Source organism: Orbicella franksi, chromosome 2 (genome assembly GCF_964199315.1).
Source record: "Orbicella franksi chromosome 2, jaOrbFran1.1, whole genome shotgun sequence".
NCBI lineage: Eukaryota > Metazoa > Cnidaria > Anthozoa > Scleractinia > Merulinidae > Orbicella > Orbicella franksi.
Genome location: NC_138146.1, coordinates 19,640,124 through 19,657,623, shown reverse-complemented (window position 1 = coordinate 19,657,623; position 17,500 = coordinate 19,640,124). Strand labels below are relative to the sequence as shown.

Here is a 17,500-nt window from a genome sequence, read left to right as displayed (position 1 = left end):
TCTTAACTCTTCATCAGAATTGTCTGACAAATTATTTCGTCTCTTAGCACTTACTGGTACTTCAGTAAGTGATTCTCCTGCTTTTCTTTTCATATGGTTTTGTTCAGATAGTTGAGCTACATCGACATTAGCATTAACATGGACAGATGCAATCTCAAATAAGCTTACATTCAGACAACATGCTAAAGTTTCAAGATGATTTTGAAATTCATCTAGCTCAGTAAACTTTGAAACAATAGCAGTACCATTTTCATCGGGCATTCCCAGGCAATTCCTTGCATGTGAATCAAACAGATAAAATGAATCTGATTTTTGTATAACAGCCATGACATAACCATCAAGAACTAACATTGCATTTGGACTATCTGAAAATGCATTAATCAAAACCTGCCTCAGTGAGCAAAATGGCCCGTCTCCACAAAATGAGCGATCAATGCGCCCCTGATAAAATTTACTGTAGTTTAAACAGTACTCGACATTGGTCTGCGAGGTTGCCACCTTCGGCAACTCGTTTATTGAAAGAGTGTCAGTATCAGGTACCATTTCATTAGTTAGAGCATGTAAATACATGCGATCTCCATGAAATAAGATAGCATCGATATCTGCTTGCGTCCAAGAATCGACCGAATGCGATCGATTGAAAAGCAAAGCTGAAAGTGACATAAATGCACACTGTCGGCCTCGAGAATGCTCACTGAAAGCTTCATGACCTTGATGAATGCTTCCTCGAATAGAAGTAATCATAACAGATTAGCAACTCACCTGTAAACAGGGTAAACCTCGATTCTAGTGTCTGTATCCCAAGGCGAGAAAAAGCAAAGCTGCAAGTGAAACAAATGCACACTGTGGGCCTCAAGAATGCTCACTGAAAGCTTCATAACCTTGATGAATGCTTCTTCGAATAGAATTCATCAAAAGAGATCGAAAAAAATCGATCAAAGAGAACAAAAAAAATGCAAAACTCACCTTCTTGTGAAACGCGAAAGACGTCAAAACGGCTGATCGAGCACATGTGAATTTCATCGATTATAAGCGAACTGCTCATTGGCTGCCTCGTATTTCAAAGGGCATTGCTGATAGGCTAATTCACGATCCGATAGAACGAACCAACGAACCAACGAAACTTCTCAAATGCCTTCGAGAATATGAACGCTGCCTATCGGCAGCAATTATTCGTTCTATTTCTGAGGTGATAGTTGCTTCGGTCTTCGGCCTAAATCAACTATCACCTCACAAATCTCGAGCTCATAACCTAAAATTGATAAATAAAGCTTTAAAGTCAATCGTTAAAGCGCAGTTAATGGAGCGTGACGCTGTTTACGTAGTCATAGCTTACTATTGGTCACGCAATGGAAGTTCGTCTGTCACGCCGATTGCGGAGCGGTGTTGTCCCCTTTACGCCATAGAACGCGTGTTTATTGCTTGTGTTTGTCGGGGTATTTAAAGCATTACTCCCTAGGAACTGCAACATTAATATAGTTTTGTCGTAACTCTCATATTTATTGCGTGCCTATGTTTTTTTTTAATATAACACAGTTGTCGTTTGGATGGTCAGAAACAGTTGACGTAGTCAGTTGACGTTTGTTGGACATACTTTACGACCCTTTACACATTTAGGAAACCCGCTCAAGTACAAAGAACAGAAATCGACGAAGTTTTATTCTGCACAGCAGGATATAACTGACACCTTACGCAGCAACAAGCCATTTGTATTGGGAAAAGCGGAATAGCAGCACGACCGGCCTAAGGGTGATTAAATTTTACCTCAAAGACTTGGAACTGTTTTATCGATGCCCCTTTGAACCAACGTTAATGACTTGAAATTAATCAAATCTATTACACCAACTGCAACACTGTTTGATTTAACATACGTTGTTGGAAAACACCTGAGTGTGCAAATTTCAACAATAACCAGCCTTCTCTACCAAAGAATTGCGTTCCTCCGACCTCAGAATTTTATAATGAGAAACTCAGGCAAAGTTTGCTCCTTTGGTTTTCTCTCAACTCCTTGTACATGCCTTACTGGTCAGTAATTACAGCGTGTTTTATTCAAGTTTTGTTAAATTATCAGTTACGTATAACTCAACTATCACTCACATAAGCTACCCCTTAAGTGAGGTAGCCTTTCGTGGCTGTCCATTGATAACTACCTTTAATTTTACATCAGCTTATGAAAACGTTAAGCACTTTTATGCATTTTCTCCAGCCAGCAATAGTTAGCCTTTTAATTAATGGTCTCATATTGGCATCATTGGCAGATGACAAGAGCAACTGATGACAAAACAATTACAAAATTTTGTGAGCTTTCTGTTCAAGAGGATAATTTATCAAAATATATCCTTGAAATTGTAGCCACTTACACACATGCTTATTGAGGAAGAAGCAAGTGACAAGTGCAAGAAAGTCTGGCTAGGAGGCCACTGCAGTGTTGGGTCAATAATAATTAATTGTCATTAAAGGAAAATTGGGTGTAGTTGTCTCAAAGAAAGTTTCTTTCTACATGTTGGGCATTTGTTTTGCATCTGAACTGCACTTCTTATACACTGGTCACAAAACACGTGTCCACAAGTTGTTGACATTAACTTCCTTTTTCTTCTCTTTATCTGAAAAATAAAGTTTTATATTACTTAACTTAAGTCCAGTTTGCCTCTTTCACTTGGTCACATGACTTTGGCTAGACCAGACAAAAAAATATTTCACTTTTGGTAATTTGAACAGACTTCGAGGCACTGAGTTTGTGTGCAGTAGGGGCCTACAGATTGGGACTCGCGTATAAGATTGAGCACAAGTATGACTTTTCACTTAATTATCACATTTCACACCCATCTCATTCCTATGGTGTTCTATTCAACTGGTGAGTAACAGGAAGAGAAGTGAGAGCTCTACAAAATGTAACTGGATTGAAATTCAAAGTCGTTGCACTGAATCTCATACTAATACTGCCCAGGGGTTTCATTAAGGGCCAGGCACCGGGCAAATTGACCAGCTGTGAGGATGTTTTTGTCCACCTGGTTTGACCATCTGATGGATTGAAAGTTTTTGTTATAAAGAAGTTCAGTTCAAAAAGTTTTGTCATTAATGAAACCCCTGGACTGCCATCTTAGGTTCTTAATAACCTGGAGCCAAATATTTCTCTTCTCAAATGTTCAAACATATTGTATGACAATAAGCAAAGATATTTAACTTAAAGGAGCTCAGTCACAGTTTGCACATTTTGAAAAGTTTAGCCTAAATTTTTCAAATTTGTCGTTTGCAATCCATGTCAATCTTCGCCATCCTTGACCATCCTTGTTCCTTTATGGTTTATTATTATCTCTTTGATGTTTTTCTATCTTAGTAAACTATTATTTTCAGGTTTCCTTCCATTTAAAGGAGATTTTGTACGTGGCCAAAAAAAACAAAACACTGTGACTGAGCTTGTTTAATACAGTATATAGTCTAGGCCTGATGAGGGTTAAAATTTTACTCACAGTTTTTTCGTCATCCAAACATATAGGACAGCTTATCTTCTTTTCAGTTGTTGTAGCAGCTGGATCATCACTGTTAGATGTTGAAGCTACGACTACACCAGTGTTCTGTTCACTTGTTGTATTACTATCAACTACCTCTTGTATTTCATCATCAGCATTGAATAATGGTCTGTTCAACACACTAGGTTGTGCAAAACGACAAGATGACAACTGGCTAATAGGATCTCCACGGTATATTCTATTCACACACTGAAAGACAAGGATACATAATGCTCAATTTTAAATGGCCAATGACAATATTGGCTTAATTTGTAAAAAAACAAACAAACAAACAAACAAACAAACAAACAAGCAAACAAGTTAACATTTTACTGAGTGGATGTTGACTTGTTAACTGAAATTAAGTCTATGCTTGAGGTTACTAACCTAACAGCCTGGAGCTTATCTCTACTATCAGTAAGCTAATTAAAAGTGATTAGGGGTGTTTCAACAGGCTAAACTTAATGCCACCTAGCCAGGCCAGTTTTTGTAAGGTTCACATAAAAAGTGAGGAGTTGCCTATCTATCAAAATCATTTACAAATTGGTGGGCTATGACCCATGTACTACTGCACATGTGCAAAACTATGGACCAAAACAATAAAAACCCAAATTTCAACATTTGCATCTGGTGAACCAATCATAAACCAGTATAATAAACTGTGCTGAGGTTTCCTGATCATCTCTCCTCAATGAGAGGGAAATCTCTGTCTCATTTGATACTCCAGATGAAGAAGGATTCCATTCTTGATGTACTGACCACATTCTTGTCCCCAAAACTGCCTATCCTACTTTGCTGACAGGGCCTTGGGAAAGGATGTGATCTGATTGGCTAGATTCTTGAGTGAAGATTTTCACCAAATTAATGCCAGTTTCTTCCCAAACCTATCAAGTAGTTGATCTCTGGCCAAAAATTTCTGATCACAGTGCCTACAGACCTTAACAGATTTTAACAAAGGTAATTTTAATTAAGTAGAAGAAACATTCATATGTTTCATTATGGAAGATTTCATTAAAAATTCCCCCTGTAATTAGCTTTGTAGCCTTTTAGGTGTTTTGATCAAAAGGTTTTAGTCAGAAATCAACCAGTGATACTTTCAGAAAGGAAACCAGCGTTCAGTTAGTGAAAATCATGTGTCTCTGGAGCCATCTTCTGGCCCTGCCAGCTAAGAGAGAGACAGCTCTGGGAACAAGAGATTATGGTACTGGCCACTGACTGACTGACCAAACCAATATTTTACAGTGAACTTGACCGCAGAAAAATTTATGTATAATGAGAGATTTCATTTTGATAACCTTAAAAGTCATACCACAATAACAGGGCTGGAATCGATTGAGGAATCTGCTGGGCTTTCACTTGTTAAATCCACCACATTGCTGTCATGGAAACCTGAATCATTAGTCAAGTCTACAACAACAGAACCACCTAAAAATAAGTACAGAGATAACAGCTAACATCATTGTTATTGCAACCAGTATACAAAGTTTTGGAAGAAATTTAAGAAGAAAGATTTCCCGTCCCCAACTCCCAAAAAACTACTTTGCCAAATAAATAGCATTCAAAACTTCCTATTTAAGGTAAAGTGACATACAAGTGACTAAATGAGGAGTTCCTGTAATGGCAGAGGTTTCTACAGGGTGGGGTGATTGGCCCCACATGTACTCCCATCTTGAAAGGCAGGGGTTTTTCTTTGTCAGGCCTCTCCTTACCTAATCTGCCATGGTTGCACCTACTAGGGGTTAAGGTTCCAACCAGCGTGGTTCTTAGGATCACTAAGGTACAAACACTTCACCATCCCAACAAGGTGACAAGCCCAGGGTGAAGGAGCTTATGAACTATGTGGCATAAAGAGGGCTTAGTTTGTAACTTGCACTAATCAGGCAGCTTGAATGTACTGTACCTTGTCTAATGGTTGGAAGTTTTTCCAGATCTATTACTTCTGGCCTTGCAACTTGAACATCACCAACAATCATCACATCTTCTTGAGAGCGTGATATTGTAGGTGACTCTACAGTTGTTGGTTCACTGTCTGTTCTACTTTCTGTAGTGTGTGTCTCTAGAGCAGCTGGCCCACTATCAACAGTGTTCCCTGCAACGGTCTCTTCCACAGTCTCGTCATCTATTCTGCGTCTCTTAATTTCTGGTGAAAGATGTTCCTCCTATCCAAAAGAAAGGTAAGTACTGTAAACCTGTTCAAACCAATTCACATTCAGTCCAGTAATCAATCAACTGCTCTTACTTTTGCTGACTTTTTGAGAACACAAGCATACTAAAATAAGTTTTTAGGTCAATTTTTCAGTCTAATTCTCACTCTTCAGAACAAAACTTTCATGTTTCATACAGGTCTACAGCCACCATGTCAGTTAACACTTACAGTGTTTTAATTTCATGTTTGCACCCTCATCAAAAGGAAAAAACATCAATCATTGTTCTATCCTGTTTGTGTAAACTTCAGCAGTTCATCATATTTTAGATGAAAACCACACTAGGATATTATGCTATCTAGACTAATCTCTATAAGGCCAAGAGCCTATTATTAGATGTTGATGGCATGGCAGTACACCTTCCACAAGGGTGGTTGGGGTATTATGCAGCAAAAAAACACACTCAACTCTTTTCTGATATATTTATCATTCTGTACTCTACACTCCATCTTAGACCAAATTGCAAATTCAAAGATCTTGTATGATGACTACATTAGCTGACACTTCTAAACCTACAGACACTTGAAACAGAAAAAAGAAAGTTTCAGCCATAGAGGGTGAGAACATTACATGAACATATTACACATTGTCATAATAATTGCTTTTTAGGTGTTTATAAAAGGCTAAAAGTTACTGGAATTTTAAAAACCAAAACGTTTCAACCATACGGTCATCGTCATCAGTGGTACATGATGGAAATTTATATACAACTTGCTTTTGTTCGATTAAGTTATTCCCGAGGGGAACAATTTTTTCATTGTGAAACTGTTCCCCTCAGGATTAACTTAATTGAACAAAACCAAGTTGTATGTAAATTTACATCATATACCACTGATGATGACCATATGGTCGAAAATGTTCTGGTCTTTAAAATTTTAGTAGCTTTAAGCCTTCTAAAAACATATTTACACATTGTTATGAAGCCAATACATACAGGAACATTGAACCAACAAGGAACCAGTCCCTAACTGTCCATGGGTCCTCAAATTATCATTTACAGTTGTTCTCACCTGAGGAGAAGTCACTTCTTCCGGTGCACTGCTTGGCAAAAATAACTCTTCACCTCGCTCAAGCAGTAACAATGAAGCAGATGGCTCATCCAAAGGAGGAGCTGTATTTGCTTCCTTCCTCCGTTTGCTTCCCTAAATACAATAATTAACAATAAATTATTTAAATTATTAATAATAGCCATTAATTAATAGGCTATTTTGAAATGTAACTGGCCTCCACACGAAGGCAAACTTTAGGTTGACTTTGTAATGATAGAAATTTAAAACTAGTTTACATTATGGCAGGATAATTTCAGGTTAAAAAGTAGTCACGTTTGTATAAATTAAGTTCACAAAGTCAACTTTAGCCTCATTTCTACTTTAAGTCCTAACCTCTTTAGCATTGTTTATAATTACTACTGGAAAGCGTTTTCTTTCTTTTTTTCAATAATACTTGGGTCTTACTGTAGTAAGTGTTTAGAAATCGGCTGAGCCTGAATTAAACGGTGGAAAATGGAATTATATCTTGTAACTTATGATCACTTTGTTTGCCTAGGCACATGAATTATTTTGTGCTTGATAACAAGTTTCATATTTCTTTGGGACAGACAAGACAATGACAAAACACTTTTCAAAATCAATATACTTGCAAAGATAAGTCTGACAACGTTCAGGGTCTGACTATTGTTTTCAGCTTTGGGATGTACGCTTGTTATAGTAAATTTAACCATAAGCAATATTATCACAGAACATCTTTTAACAAATATGGCTGCTCTGTTTATTGACTAAAACTGGTCACAGTGTCAGTAAGCTGGAAAACAAATCACTTCTACACATGGAAATGTGTTAATAACACTCTTAGGTCTTATAAATCGTGACTATGAATGTACGCCATGAAACAGAATTCATAGCACTCTAATAGCAAGAGTGGTTTTCAACTGAGTGACAATCACACTGGACAATCACAAAGGACACAGACAATTCAATGAACCAATCAAAACTCAAAGTAAATACATGTAGCACATGTGATGCAGAGGAAAAGATGCATGAGTTAGTCGTGATTGGTTTTGGCTTTACTTCTGATTGGATTGAAAATGGGAGAGTCTTTGAAGCCATTGTGTAGTGTAGTAAATGTGAAACCAATTACTTTTTGACATTCAAGTGAAAACCACTTAGGTCCATTGCTTCACATCTGCATCATGGCAAAAATACCCCCTAAATCATTGCTTTCTAACAGGTACGGTAGTTAGTATTTTAATTCGTGTTACAATTTAACTTTAATAATTCGTGTTACAATTTAACAGCACTTCATACTAGCCAAAGAAGCACAGCATACCTATTATTTCAGGGGAGGCAATTGTGTCTTTTAAATATATTAACTTGGTTAGAAATAACGTTGTAATAAATAGAAACCAAACAACAACAAAAAAACATGAAATGTTAAAAATAAAACATGTTAAAGTTCAGTAAAGTTGTATGACAGAGAACATCAGTTGTCAAAAGGAAGGTAAAAATTCGTGTTACAATTTAACAAGCACACCTCCTATATATATTATATATACCGTTGTCTTAATATGTATGAACAAAAATATTGGCTAAAGATTAAAATAAGACTTATTTGAATACTTAACAAAGAAATTGTAGAACTCGCAACATCACAACAACAGCAGCAGTAATCTCACTTACTCGAGTCACAGGCTTGTTCATAACTTTATCTAGGATTAAGTAGTTCTCTCTATGGCTCCCAAAAACAGCTATAGCAAGGACAGATAGACAATGGGAAGCTCCACCTCTGCCATAACAGTAAGCTTAATTCTTCATTTCTTCAAAGGAAGTGGTAATTTCATCCTAGCGCCATTTTAGCACAACCAGACAGCACGTCATTGTTCGACGTCATTGTAAGTCAGCGTTTTGTTTCGTAGTCATGCGCACAACAAGAACAAGTTCCGGCCCAAATCCTATTTCCGGTCAACAATACCATTTATCAGTTGACGTCAGTTTTTTTTTTTTTTATGCATCTGTCCTGTTATTGATCGTGAATTTCGTCATAATATTATCAAAGTAGCTGTGGATCCAACATTATCAGGTTGCTGTGGAAGCCGAGTCGGAGTGGATCACAGACTACTTTGACAATGTTATGACGAAATTCATTGTCAATAACAGGACAAACGCATGAAAAACTGACGCAATTTAAATAACTATCGTCGAGTCTTTTTTTTTTAAATAGATGTGACAACTGTATACCCTGAAACTTTTCTAGTCCTAGGTCATATCCACTTCGACGTTGCTGTAACGTGAACGTCAAGATAGGCAAGCGACGGCAGTGAATGCAACTTCCGCTAGAACGCGGAAAGTGCAGTCTTCCGTATTTCACGTCATACCTAAATAAACAAATAAAAAAGGCTTGATCGTGCTTTGTTCTGTCATAAAGCGCTCAAGGGAGTGGTGAAAGCACGAGAAGGGGTCGAAAGAAGTGTTGGGGAAATACGAGCCGATTTAAAAAAGAGTTTTCTTTGGGCCACTAAGCATGCTGTAATAATAGTTCTTTATCGTATGGGGTCGTCGTTAAACAGGGTGCACTGTATAAAATATGGTGCGTTGCTTGTACATGTATGTCAGCGTACTTTGTAACTCTTTCTGTATTAGAATAATTAACAAATTGACGTCAGTTTTTTATGCGTCTGTCCTCTAATTGATGATAAATTGCGTCATAACATTGTCAAAGTGGCTGTGGAACCAAGAGCCGCAAAATGGTCAAATGCCGGGAATAAATGAGGGGGAAAGACGCCGTAAACTTGCCCTAAACAAAGATAAGTGAATTTTATTCACAATGACGTCAGCCTTGTCAATAGCTTTTTTCGCATTTTGATTGGCTACTTAAAAAAGTCCATAAAATCTCATTAGTCAAAAAGTTGACAGTTTGACACGTCTTCTCATTGTACCTGAAGAAGGCTGGTTTGGCCAGCCAAAGTAATATATAGTACACTTTAAATAAAATCATCCTACGTTGTGTCGGTTTCTGCTTTTATCTTCTTCACGCATACAGAGGCAGGTAGGCTTAGCACTCCCCTTACCCCACACCTGGCGACACACCATCCCGCACGATGGATCGCAAGCAACACGTCTTTATGCAGCGTCACACGAAACCTCTACGTCCTTTACCAGTCAAAGTAAGAAGGGGCTGGAGAGGAGGAGAACTTCAGTAAATAGGCGCGCAGGGAACTCTGGTCTATTCCTTATCCATCACCCCATGCGCGCCTCTCTCATTTTCGTGACCAAGGATCTTCGGCACGAACCGGGCGACCATTGGCCACGTCCACATGATCTGTTGGACACGATAGGACACGCGTCTAAACACCCCTAACTGGCGGGTTTCCTTTGCGTTTCTTCCATCGTAGGATTTGTCATGTCAATGTTGAGAGCCAGACCAGTAGTGTTGTTTGGCCCAAGTGGCTGTGGCAAGAGTACACTGAAGAATCGTCTTATGAAGGATTTTCCTGAAAAGTTTGGCTTCTCAGTGTCACACACCACGCGAAGTCCGCGACCTGGAGAAACAGATGGAAAAGAGTATTACTTTACCAGCTGTGATGTAATGCAGCAGAGCATTGATCGTGGCGAATTTATCGAGTCAGCAGTTTACAATCAGAATCTATATGGAACTAGTAAAAAGGCTGTGCAAGATGTCCTGGACGCAGGCAAAGTCTGTTTACTCGACATCGATATGCATGGAGTTATCAGTTTGAAGAAAACTGGCATGGACTGTTATTACATTTTTGTGAAGACACCTTCATTAAATGAGCTGGAAAGGCGCCTACGTGTTCGAGGTACAGAAACAGAAGGATCAATATCTAGGCGACTAGATACTGCAAAGAAGGAACTTGCGTATGCTGAGCAGCCTGGCAATTTCCATAGTGTGATTATTAATGATGATCTGGAAGAAGCTTACACTGAGTTCAAGAATAAGATCCACTTGGAGGTGGTTTCCCTTTGGTAGCTTAGGTAATTTAAGATCATTTTAGTTGTTGTGCTACAGGCTGAATGAAACAGGCTATCAGTTGTTAAAATGTTTGTCGCATTGACATATTCAGGGAATTATTGAACTCAACAAGGTGGTCTTAGGTTGACTAACATTACATTGTCACACATATAAAATAAACTTCAATTACTTAAAATAGGTAAAAGATAAAATGCGCTATTTGTCATTTCCTGTTGATATGCGAATGCCACTGCCTAGACCTTAACAGTTTTTCTGATTTACCGGTATTATTGATTTGGGGGTGGCTGCCCAAACAAAATAGCTGTAATGAATTTACAATTTGAAGTTTTGTGTCACTTAGTTCCTTATTAAATTTATTGCTGGCAGGGAAGAGGGCACATGAAAATGGAGAATCAGATTGATTTTTTTTTGTTTTCTTTAAGTAATTAGGAATTTCTAGTTAATAAGTTACAACATAACTGCAATTTGAGACTTTCAAGACTGTGCTGTCAATGGAAAGTGAGGGATAGATTAGCAACCTGTTGATCTTTTGTCTTCCTCAAGATTTGAAAACCAATAGTAATTTGTTAATCCTTAGTTGATTTTCAACTTATTCAGCATGGCTCCTGTCATTTTGATTTTAAACGTCTGTGTACAAAATCATTGGTTATCATTACACTTCTGATCTCAAACTTGATTAACATATTTGAATGTAACTAACTGCAGGCATATTGCAGATATCCTTCCCTAACTTAAGCTATATTGTATTCATATGGCTCAGAAGTATAAATCTCCAAATGATTAATCCACAGCTACTTGTCGCTGAAAAGTTCACTGGAAAACCATTGTTGTCAAAAAAGGAAATGTTCTTTGACCGGATTTGAACCAGCAACCCAAGGCTAGTAGATAAATTCATGTACTGTTAGTGTAGCGGGGCTCAAAAAATGTTTGAATTGCAGCTTTCCCTTTGGACAAGTAGCTCTCAAATTTTGCTCGCCCAGGGCAATGCATGCTTGTTTTTGCTTTCCTTTTTGACTTAACTGGGAAACATTACAGTGAGCCCTTGCCAATCGGACATGTGATAAAGAAAAGTTACTTGCCCCACAATAAAATTCACTTGTTGCAGAGGGCCGGATGGCACTTTTTGCAAGCCATGTAGTCCTGCAATCTACCAACTGAGCTTTCTTAATGTTGCTCAAATATTGTATCTCTTGCAATTATTTTTTTGTACCATGATAAGGGACTGATTGGGGTGGACTTGGGGTGGATGCTTGCAGTGCAAATACTGTAAACAAAGATCATCCCGAAATGGCATTGGCCTTATGTGGATATAAATAAAAATCCAAAAAAAAGTCAACAAGAAATCACATTGCCTTCTATTAACAATGTTAGAGGCTTGAATTGATTCACCCAGAGTATATCTTTATTACTACATTAAACAGCATAAATAGTCCTGTTAGCAACTTATTTATTGTAAGTTTTATTTACAATATTTGTAAAAAAGAGAAATTTTAAATGCTTTTAGTTATAATAAGATTTAAGTGTCTCTGGGTAAGTTTCTTTTTTTGGTACATTAAGTGTAATTAACTAGTGAACTGTGACAGAGCTTAATATTGTATGGACATAAACACTAAAAATGTTTCTTTTGCCTTAAAATGAAAAGACGAGGATTAAAACTGAGTACAGCTTATTTCTTGGTGTAGAAAACCCAGCAATTTCTTGTTGCCCATGTCTATATCAAGTCACCATTCAAAGTAAAACAGGTGGAATATAACCAGTCTCTCTTTTGCTCCAAAGTCTGCAGGGAAGAACACAGCACTTCTGCTCATTTGTTCAGTATTTCGCATTCTTCATTCTGAGAGACTGCTCAGTCTTCAAAACAGGAGACTTGTTGTCCTCAAATTGTAACTGTCCACTGAGTGTCTTTTTTACTTGAATGCCCCATTTGATGACGGTCGCACAATTATTCTTTTAAGCCAATTGCCTAAAACCATAGGCTCGATTTTGGGGGAGGAGCGCGGGCTCCTTTCCCAAACAGCGGCTGGTAATCGAGCCTACTAAAACCAAAGCAAATAGGAATTACTTTGGCATTCAAGTGAACACCACTCTGACTAACATATTCACTAAATTTGTTAGTGAAAACTAATAGTCTCTGCAGAGTAGGCTACATTGTAGAAGGAAATTTCGTTGTAAGGTAGCGTCTGCGACAGGCTACAGAGTGAAAAACATATTTCAACAAATTTAAATGTAGGAGCAGTTGCTTACAGTAGACTAAGTATAAATAAAACTTTTCACTTATTTACTTCTTTAAGACTTTAAAAATAGCTTTTGAATATCCAGAACTGTAAAAGGTAAAAACACATTTGCGGAAGTCCCAATTTGGTTTTTCCAGTCAAACATTTGCTTCCATTTCCAGTGACATTACATGCAAACTGCTGGAAATCAACCTAACAAACTGAAAGCATAAGCTACATTGCTCTAAATAATGTGACACAAAATATTTATTTTTTTACATAAATAAAGCTTATTTTGTACAATTTACACACTTGCACGCATTTACACTAAAGTTTCCTAACATTTTTTCAATAACTAATATGCACACTCTTACTTATACCAAAAGTAATGTTATTGTTTTCTTTCTTTACACAATACCAATAATATTGATACATTGCAAAATATATTGTTTAAGTCAATCTATTGTAGACAAATTGGTACATTCAGCAGGTGATAAGTATCTATAAAAGCACTTATAAATTTTCTAGTCAGTAGTGCTGCAATGTTGAGTCACTCAAGGTAAAAAAAAAAAGTGAAATCTTCTATTTGTTAAAATAGCATGAGCTTTCATCAATTTATAAGACATACAAATAATCTCAGTTTATCAGTCCAAACCTTTAGCTCGGTAGAGACCAAAACCAGATACAGTGGAACCTCGATTTAACGAACCTCTATTTAACAAAGTCCTCGATATAACAAATGATATTCTATATCCTGGCCAAAGTTACAGTAAAATGTATGGAATAGAACCTCAATATAACAAATTCTTTCATATAACGAACATAATCCGGAAGTCCAAGCGTAAAATCTACCTTGATATAAAGAATTACAATGTCAACATGCGACAGAAGATGAACGCTGAACAGATCAACAGTCAACAAATCCTTGTAATCCTTATGGTAAAGAGACAGCAACCTTTCAGTGAGCAGCTTATTATATGTCATAGACATTGGCACTATAGAATTTCGACATCAATTAACTTCTGCTCTATCTTCTTTGAAATCCGGAAATGTTGGGTAGTGCTACATAACAACACTAAAGCCTGTTTCCTTGTTTACATAGACAATTTTCTGTATAACCTCTACACTGGAACATTTTTAAATCGCTACTCTGAAAGTGTCGTTCTTTTGTAAACAAAAGCTGCACATCTACTCAAAAGTGAAAATAATTGATACTGAAAGCCACCATGCTTAATGAATTGCATCTGGGGTACTTCTGGGTGACGTAAATTGCACTGAATTGCATGACAGAAGTCACCTGTGTTACAAATCAATCATTAACTATGACCTTGATATAATGAACATTGTTGGTCGTTTCCCCTCAAATTTGTTATATTGAGGTTTTCGATATAACGAACCCTTGATTTAACAAACAAATTTGGCCGGTCCCCAACGACTTCGTTAAATCGAGGTTCCACAGTGCTGTACATTCATATACCTTGACAGGTTTCAATTAAATGATATGGCTGTTAGCCAGACATGACAAACCTTTTGGGTCATAGTCACCCCAAGTAAACATACAATTGACATCCCTGGGAGATACTCACAGGATCAGGGCAGTGTGGAAGTATGGATGATTGTTACAATTTTTTGATTTCCAAACCACCCTAGTAACCCCTACCCCCTACCCCCTCCCCAAAAAAGCCTCACTGTTCAAGATGCATTCCTTCAAAATTACCTTATGACCATGTGACATACCATAGCTTCTCTAAACATACTGACCCAATAAAATCCTTAGCATCTCCTCAACACATTAATTTTATTCTTCAGCACTACTCCGACCATTTCTCTGGGATTTCCATCCTGGTAAAAAACCATCCTGGTGAAAAACCTTCTTCATTGAGTAACAAAGATTGTTATAAATTAATAATTAATAATTAAAATGATTCATTTAATTTAAATATAAAGATGACTGGTGTATAAATGTCTAGATGTAGGCATGGGTCATCTGAAGGAAACACGTTTCTGACGAGTCTTTTTATTGTTCTCTTGAGATTTCTGTGTTGTATAATTGATATATTGTTCTTGCTGCCGATGAATGTCCAAGTCAGACAGCTGTTGTTGGTGAAATTGCTTCTGGCGCAGCAGGCGAAGTTTCAATTCCTTTATTTTTGCATCTTTTGTTGTTAAAATATCATCTTGTTTAGTACAGAGTTCTTCCATTGCTAAATTTAAGGTGAAAAGTAGCAAAATATCAGAATGCTACAATAGTAACAACAGGATGGCAAAAAAGACTTTGTTTAGTGCAAGAATTATAGCAGAGCTTGCTCCGGTGGCTTGAACCCACCAATTGGAGCACCATACTCATACTCGACATAGGAACCCATGAATTGCTTTTCTCATTTTCATCATGGCTAGCATTAGGGACTTTAAGCAAAGACAACGCGGACGGCGACGGGAACGCCATGAGATCAGGGAAAAGCCAAAAGGTCCACTGCGCATGACTGGCGGGAAACAAGTTGACGTTCTGCGTTCGGGCCCGACGTGAGTGAAGCACATTTCGCGTTGTCTGAAAATGTGAGTTTTCGCTTTCGTTTCCTCTGCTGTGTCAATGCTAAATAACCCGTGTTACTAATTTCGAGGAACTTTAATGCTTGTCCTCTCTTGTTATGTGACATATTTCATTTTAAAGAAACGTTGAGAAATCTGAATTCAACTCAAGCCGGTCGGCGAACATGTGAGTACCGTGAAATATCTTTTTGAAAGCTTATGTAAATAAAGACAACTTACACGAATTTCAATCGAAATTTTTCCTTTCAAGAAGTACTCAAATGTCAAATGGCTCATTATGGTGAAATTCTAACACATTTAAATGGGTAGACACCATTAAAACTTGCGTAGCTGTTTCCATTTTCAGTCGTAAGATCAGTGGTTTACCTAGATCTTTATCAGTCGGCACACTGATCTGTCGTGCCAATCTGATTAAACATCTCCTGATAATAAGTTCATTTACTTCATTGTACAGCTCAGCAAGAAGGGGCAAGTTGCATTTGTGGAAGCGAAATTCGGACCGGCAATCGTCTTCAAACCATCGAAGTTAAAATCAGGAAAGGAATCATAAGGTTGGTCGAGATCATTCGACCGGTTTAAATCGTACAAGAGTAGAAGTTCGTCATCGTTTAACACACCTTCATCATGATTATCAAGAGTTGATTGCGAACTTCTTTCAATGAAGTCATCCTAGTTCATCCTGATAAACAGAGGACAAATAATGTCAATAAGCTTGACAGTGCGGAAACCGCGGTTTCGGACGGTGCTGCTTAATGTTTGTGAATTCCTGCCACAACGGCCTTCTCTCCCCAGCCTTCTCACAGGTTTCGGCGTCCCCGTTGCCGTCCGCGTTCCCGCTGCTTTAAGTCCCTATTGTTGCTCGTGGGCACGTACGTATGACAATGATGATGACATGCGACATGGCAACCATACTCTAGGACTAGCTAATAAGTTGAATGAAGTATGCAGCCTTGGTTTACAGTGTACAACTTTGATATTGGACATCCATGTCATGGTCAATTGACAGCAGTCAAAACAAGATATCTGCTGACCAGTATCACATGACCATGTCACATTCTCAGGTTTAGAACTCATCAAGGTCACATGTTTTATTTTTCTTTAAGCTAATGGCTGCCCAGGTTCTGGTTTTTGATTGGATTACAGGCTCAAGCCAGGTTAACATATTGCAATCAGGAGCTCCACTTTTAGGATTGGCTAAATCTATACCGTAAATCTTCGAATTAGCACCCAGGGTGCTTATTTCAAATTTAGGAGAGGACGGGGGCGCTTATTCGAGGGGGGCGCTTAACTGAGGGGAGGCGCTTATTTAATTTTTCCCAAATTGTGACCTGACATGATCATTTTTTCAATACATCATCTGCACGTAAACAACAATAAAAGCTGTTTATCGACATAAAAAGCCGATCCTAAAGTTTAAATCGTGGTACCATTAGAAATTAACATGGTCACAAACTGAAACAATGTGCAAATCTAATACTGCACGAAGAAAACTATTCATCCTTTGCTGTCTCATTACTCACCCACAAAATAGGGGGAGGGGAGGGGGTGCTTATTTTAAATTTTGGCTGGAGGGGCACTTATTGGAGGGGGAAGTGCTAATTTGAGGATTTATGGTATATCAGTAACATTCTGACCTTGGCACTTTGTTTGGAACTGTTTCTTCTCCTGGCTTTCTTCCAGGGCTTTGTTTTTGGCCTGGCCATACCTGCATGAGTTAGGACAAATACAGAAGTTTATTAATATTTGATTTATTGTCTTTGCTATACATTTTACTATTGTTTTTTTACTATTACTTGATGTAAAGATATCACAAACAAATAAAGCAAGATTCAAAATAAGGCCAGTGATTATTATCAGGCTTAAATAGTTAGCATACATACGCATTTTCAAATGATAACTTTTCCCTCTGTAGCTGCTTGTTTAGAATGTCTATTTCTCCCAATGCAAACTGCAATCTTTCACTCTCACTAGCAAGTTTTGCTTTTGTTCTCACATGTTCAAGTTTTTCTTCCTAAGAGCAATAATAAAGAATGCCACA

General features: G+C 37.7%; 4 protein-coding genes across 4 annotated transcripts in view; 1 reads left to right on the top strand and 3 right to left on the bottom strand.

The window, feature by feature from the left end:
• The window catches only part of LOC145471472 (uncharacterized), a 5,296-nt gene extending 4,969 nt beyond the window's left edge, over window positions 1–327 (bottom strand). The window contains exon 1 of the mRNA XM_081454861.1: window positions 55–327. Coding sequence (XP_081310987.1) covers window positions 55–327 — 273 coding nt within the window. The remainder of the gene's footprint in view (window positions 1–54) is intronic.
• A 1,415-nt stretch (window positions 328–1,742) lies between these two features.
• On the bottom strand, window positions 1,743–9,402 carry LOC145478487 (uncharacterized). Its single transcript, XM_081456528.1, has 6 exons — window positions 8,389–9,402; window positions 6,724–6,855; window positions 5,410–5,668; window positions 4,819–4,934; window positions 3,471–3,719; window positions 1,743–2,603 (listed from the first exon to the last, which is right to left on the bottom strand). The coding sequence occupies exons 1-6, from the start codon at window positions 8,407–8,409 to the stop codon at window positions 2,454–2,456; spliced, it is 927 nt and encodes a 308-aa protein (XP_081312654.1). The 5' UTR covers window positions 8,410–9,402; the 3' UTR covers window positions 1,743–2,453.
• A 69-nt stretch (window positions 9,403–9,471) lies between these two features.
• On the top strand, window positions 9,472–11,383 carry LOC145478488 (guanylate kinase-like). The gene has a single exon (XM_081456529.1). It carries the CDS (start codon window positions 10,109–10,111, stop codon window positions 10,694–10,696), a length of 588 nt encoding a protein of 195 aa, XP_081312655.1. The 5' UTR covers window positions 9,472–10,108; the 3' UTR covers window positions 10,697–11,383.
• Window positions 11,384–12,958: 1,575 nt separating this feature from the next.
• LOC145478486 (spermatogenesis-associated protein 24-like) overlaps window positions 12,959–17,500 on the bottom strand; it is a 6,828-nt gene continuing 2,286 nt past the window's right edge. Inside the window, exons 3-5 of the mRNA XM_081456527.1 lie at window positions 17,343–17,473; window positions 17,097–17,167; window positions 12,959–15,116 (exon numbers count right to left, since the gene is read on the bottom strand). Of these exons, the coding sequence (XP_081312653.1) occupies window positions 14,896–15,116; window positions 17,097–17,167; window positions 17,343–17,473 (423 nt within the window). The 3' untranslated portion in view covers window positions 12,959–14,895. The remainder of the gene's footprint in view (window positions 15,117–17,096; window positions 17,168–17,342; window positions 17,474–17,500) is intronic.

What these genes read in the sequence shown, in the direction of transcription:
- LOC145478487 (XM_081456528.1), bottom strand. Translation starts at nt 8,409, where the DNA reads ATGAACAAGCCTGTGACTCGA. An exon ending in ATTCCAGCCCTGTTATTGTG is followed by an intron (nt 3,720 to 4,818) that starts GTATGACTTTTA and finishes CTTGTCTTTCAG; the next exon opens with TGTGTGAATAGAATATACCG. An exon ending in GTTTGGATGACGAAAAAACT is followed by an intron (nt 2,604 to 3,470) that starts GTGAGTAAAATT and finishes TTTATTTTTCAG; the next exon opens with ATAAAGAGAAGAAAAAGGAA.
- LOC145478488 (XM_081456529.1), top strand. Translation starts at nt 10,109, where the DNA reads ATGTCAATGTTGAGAGCCAGACCAGTAGTGTTGTTTGGCCCAAGTGGC.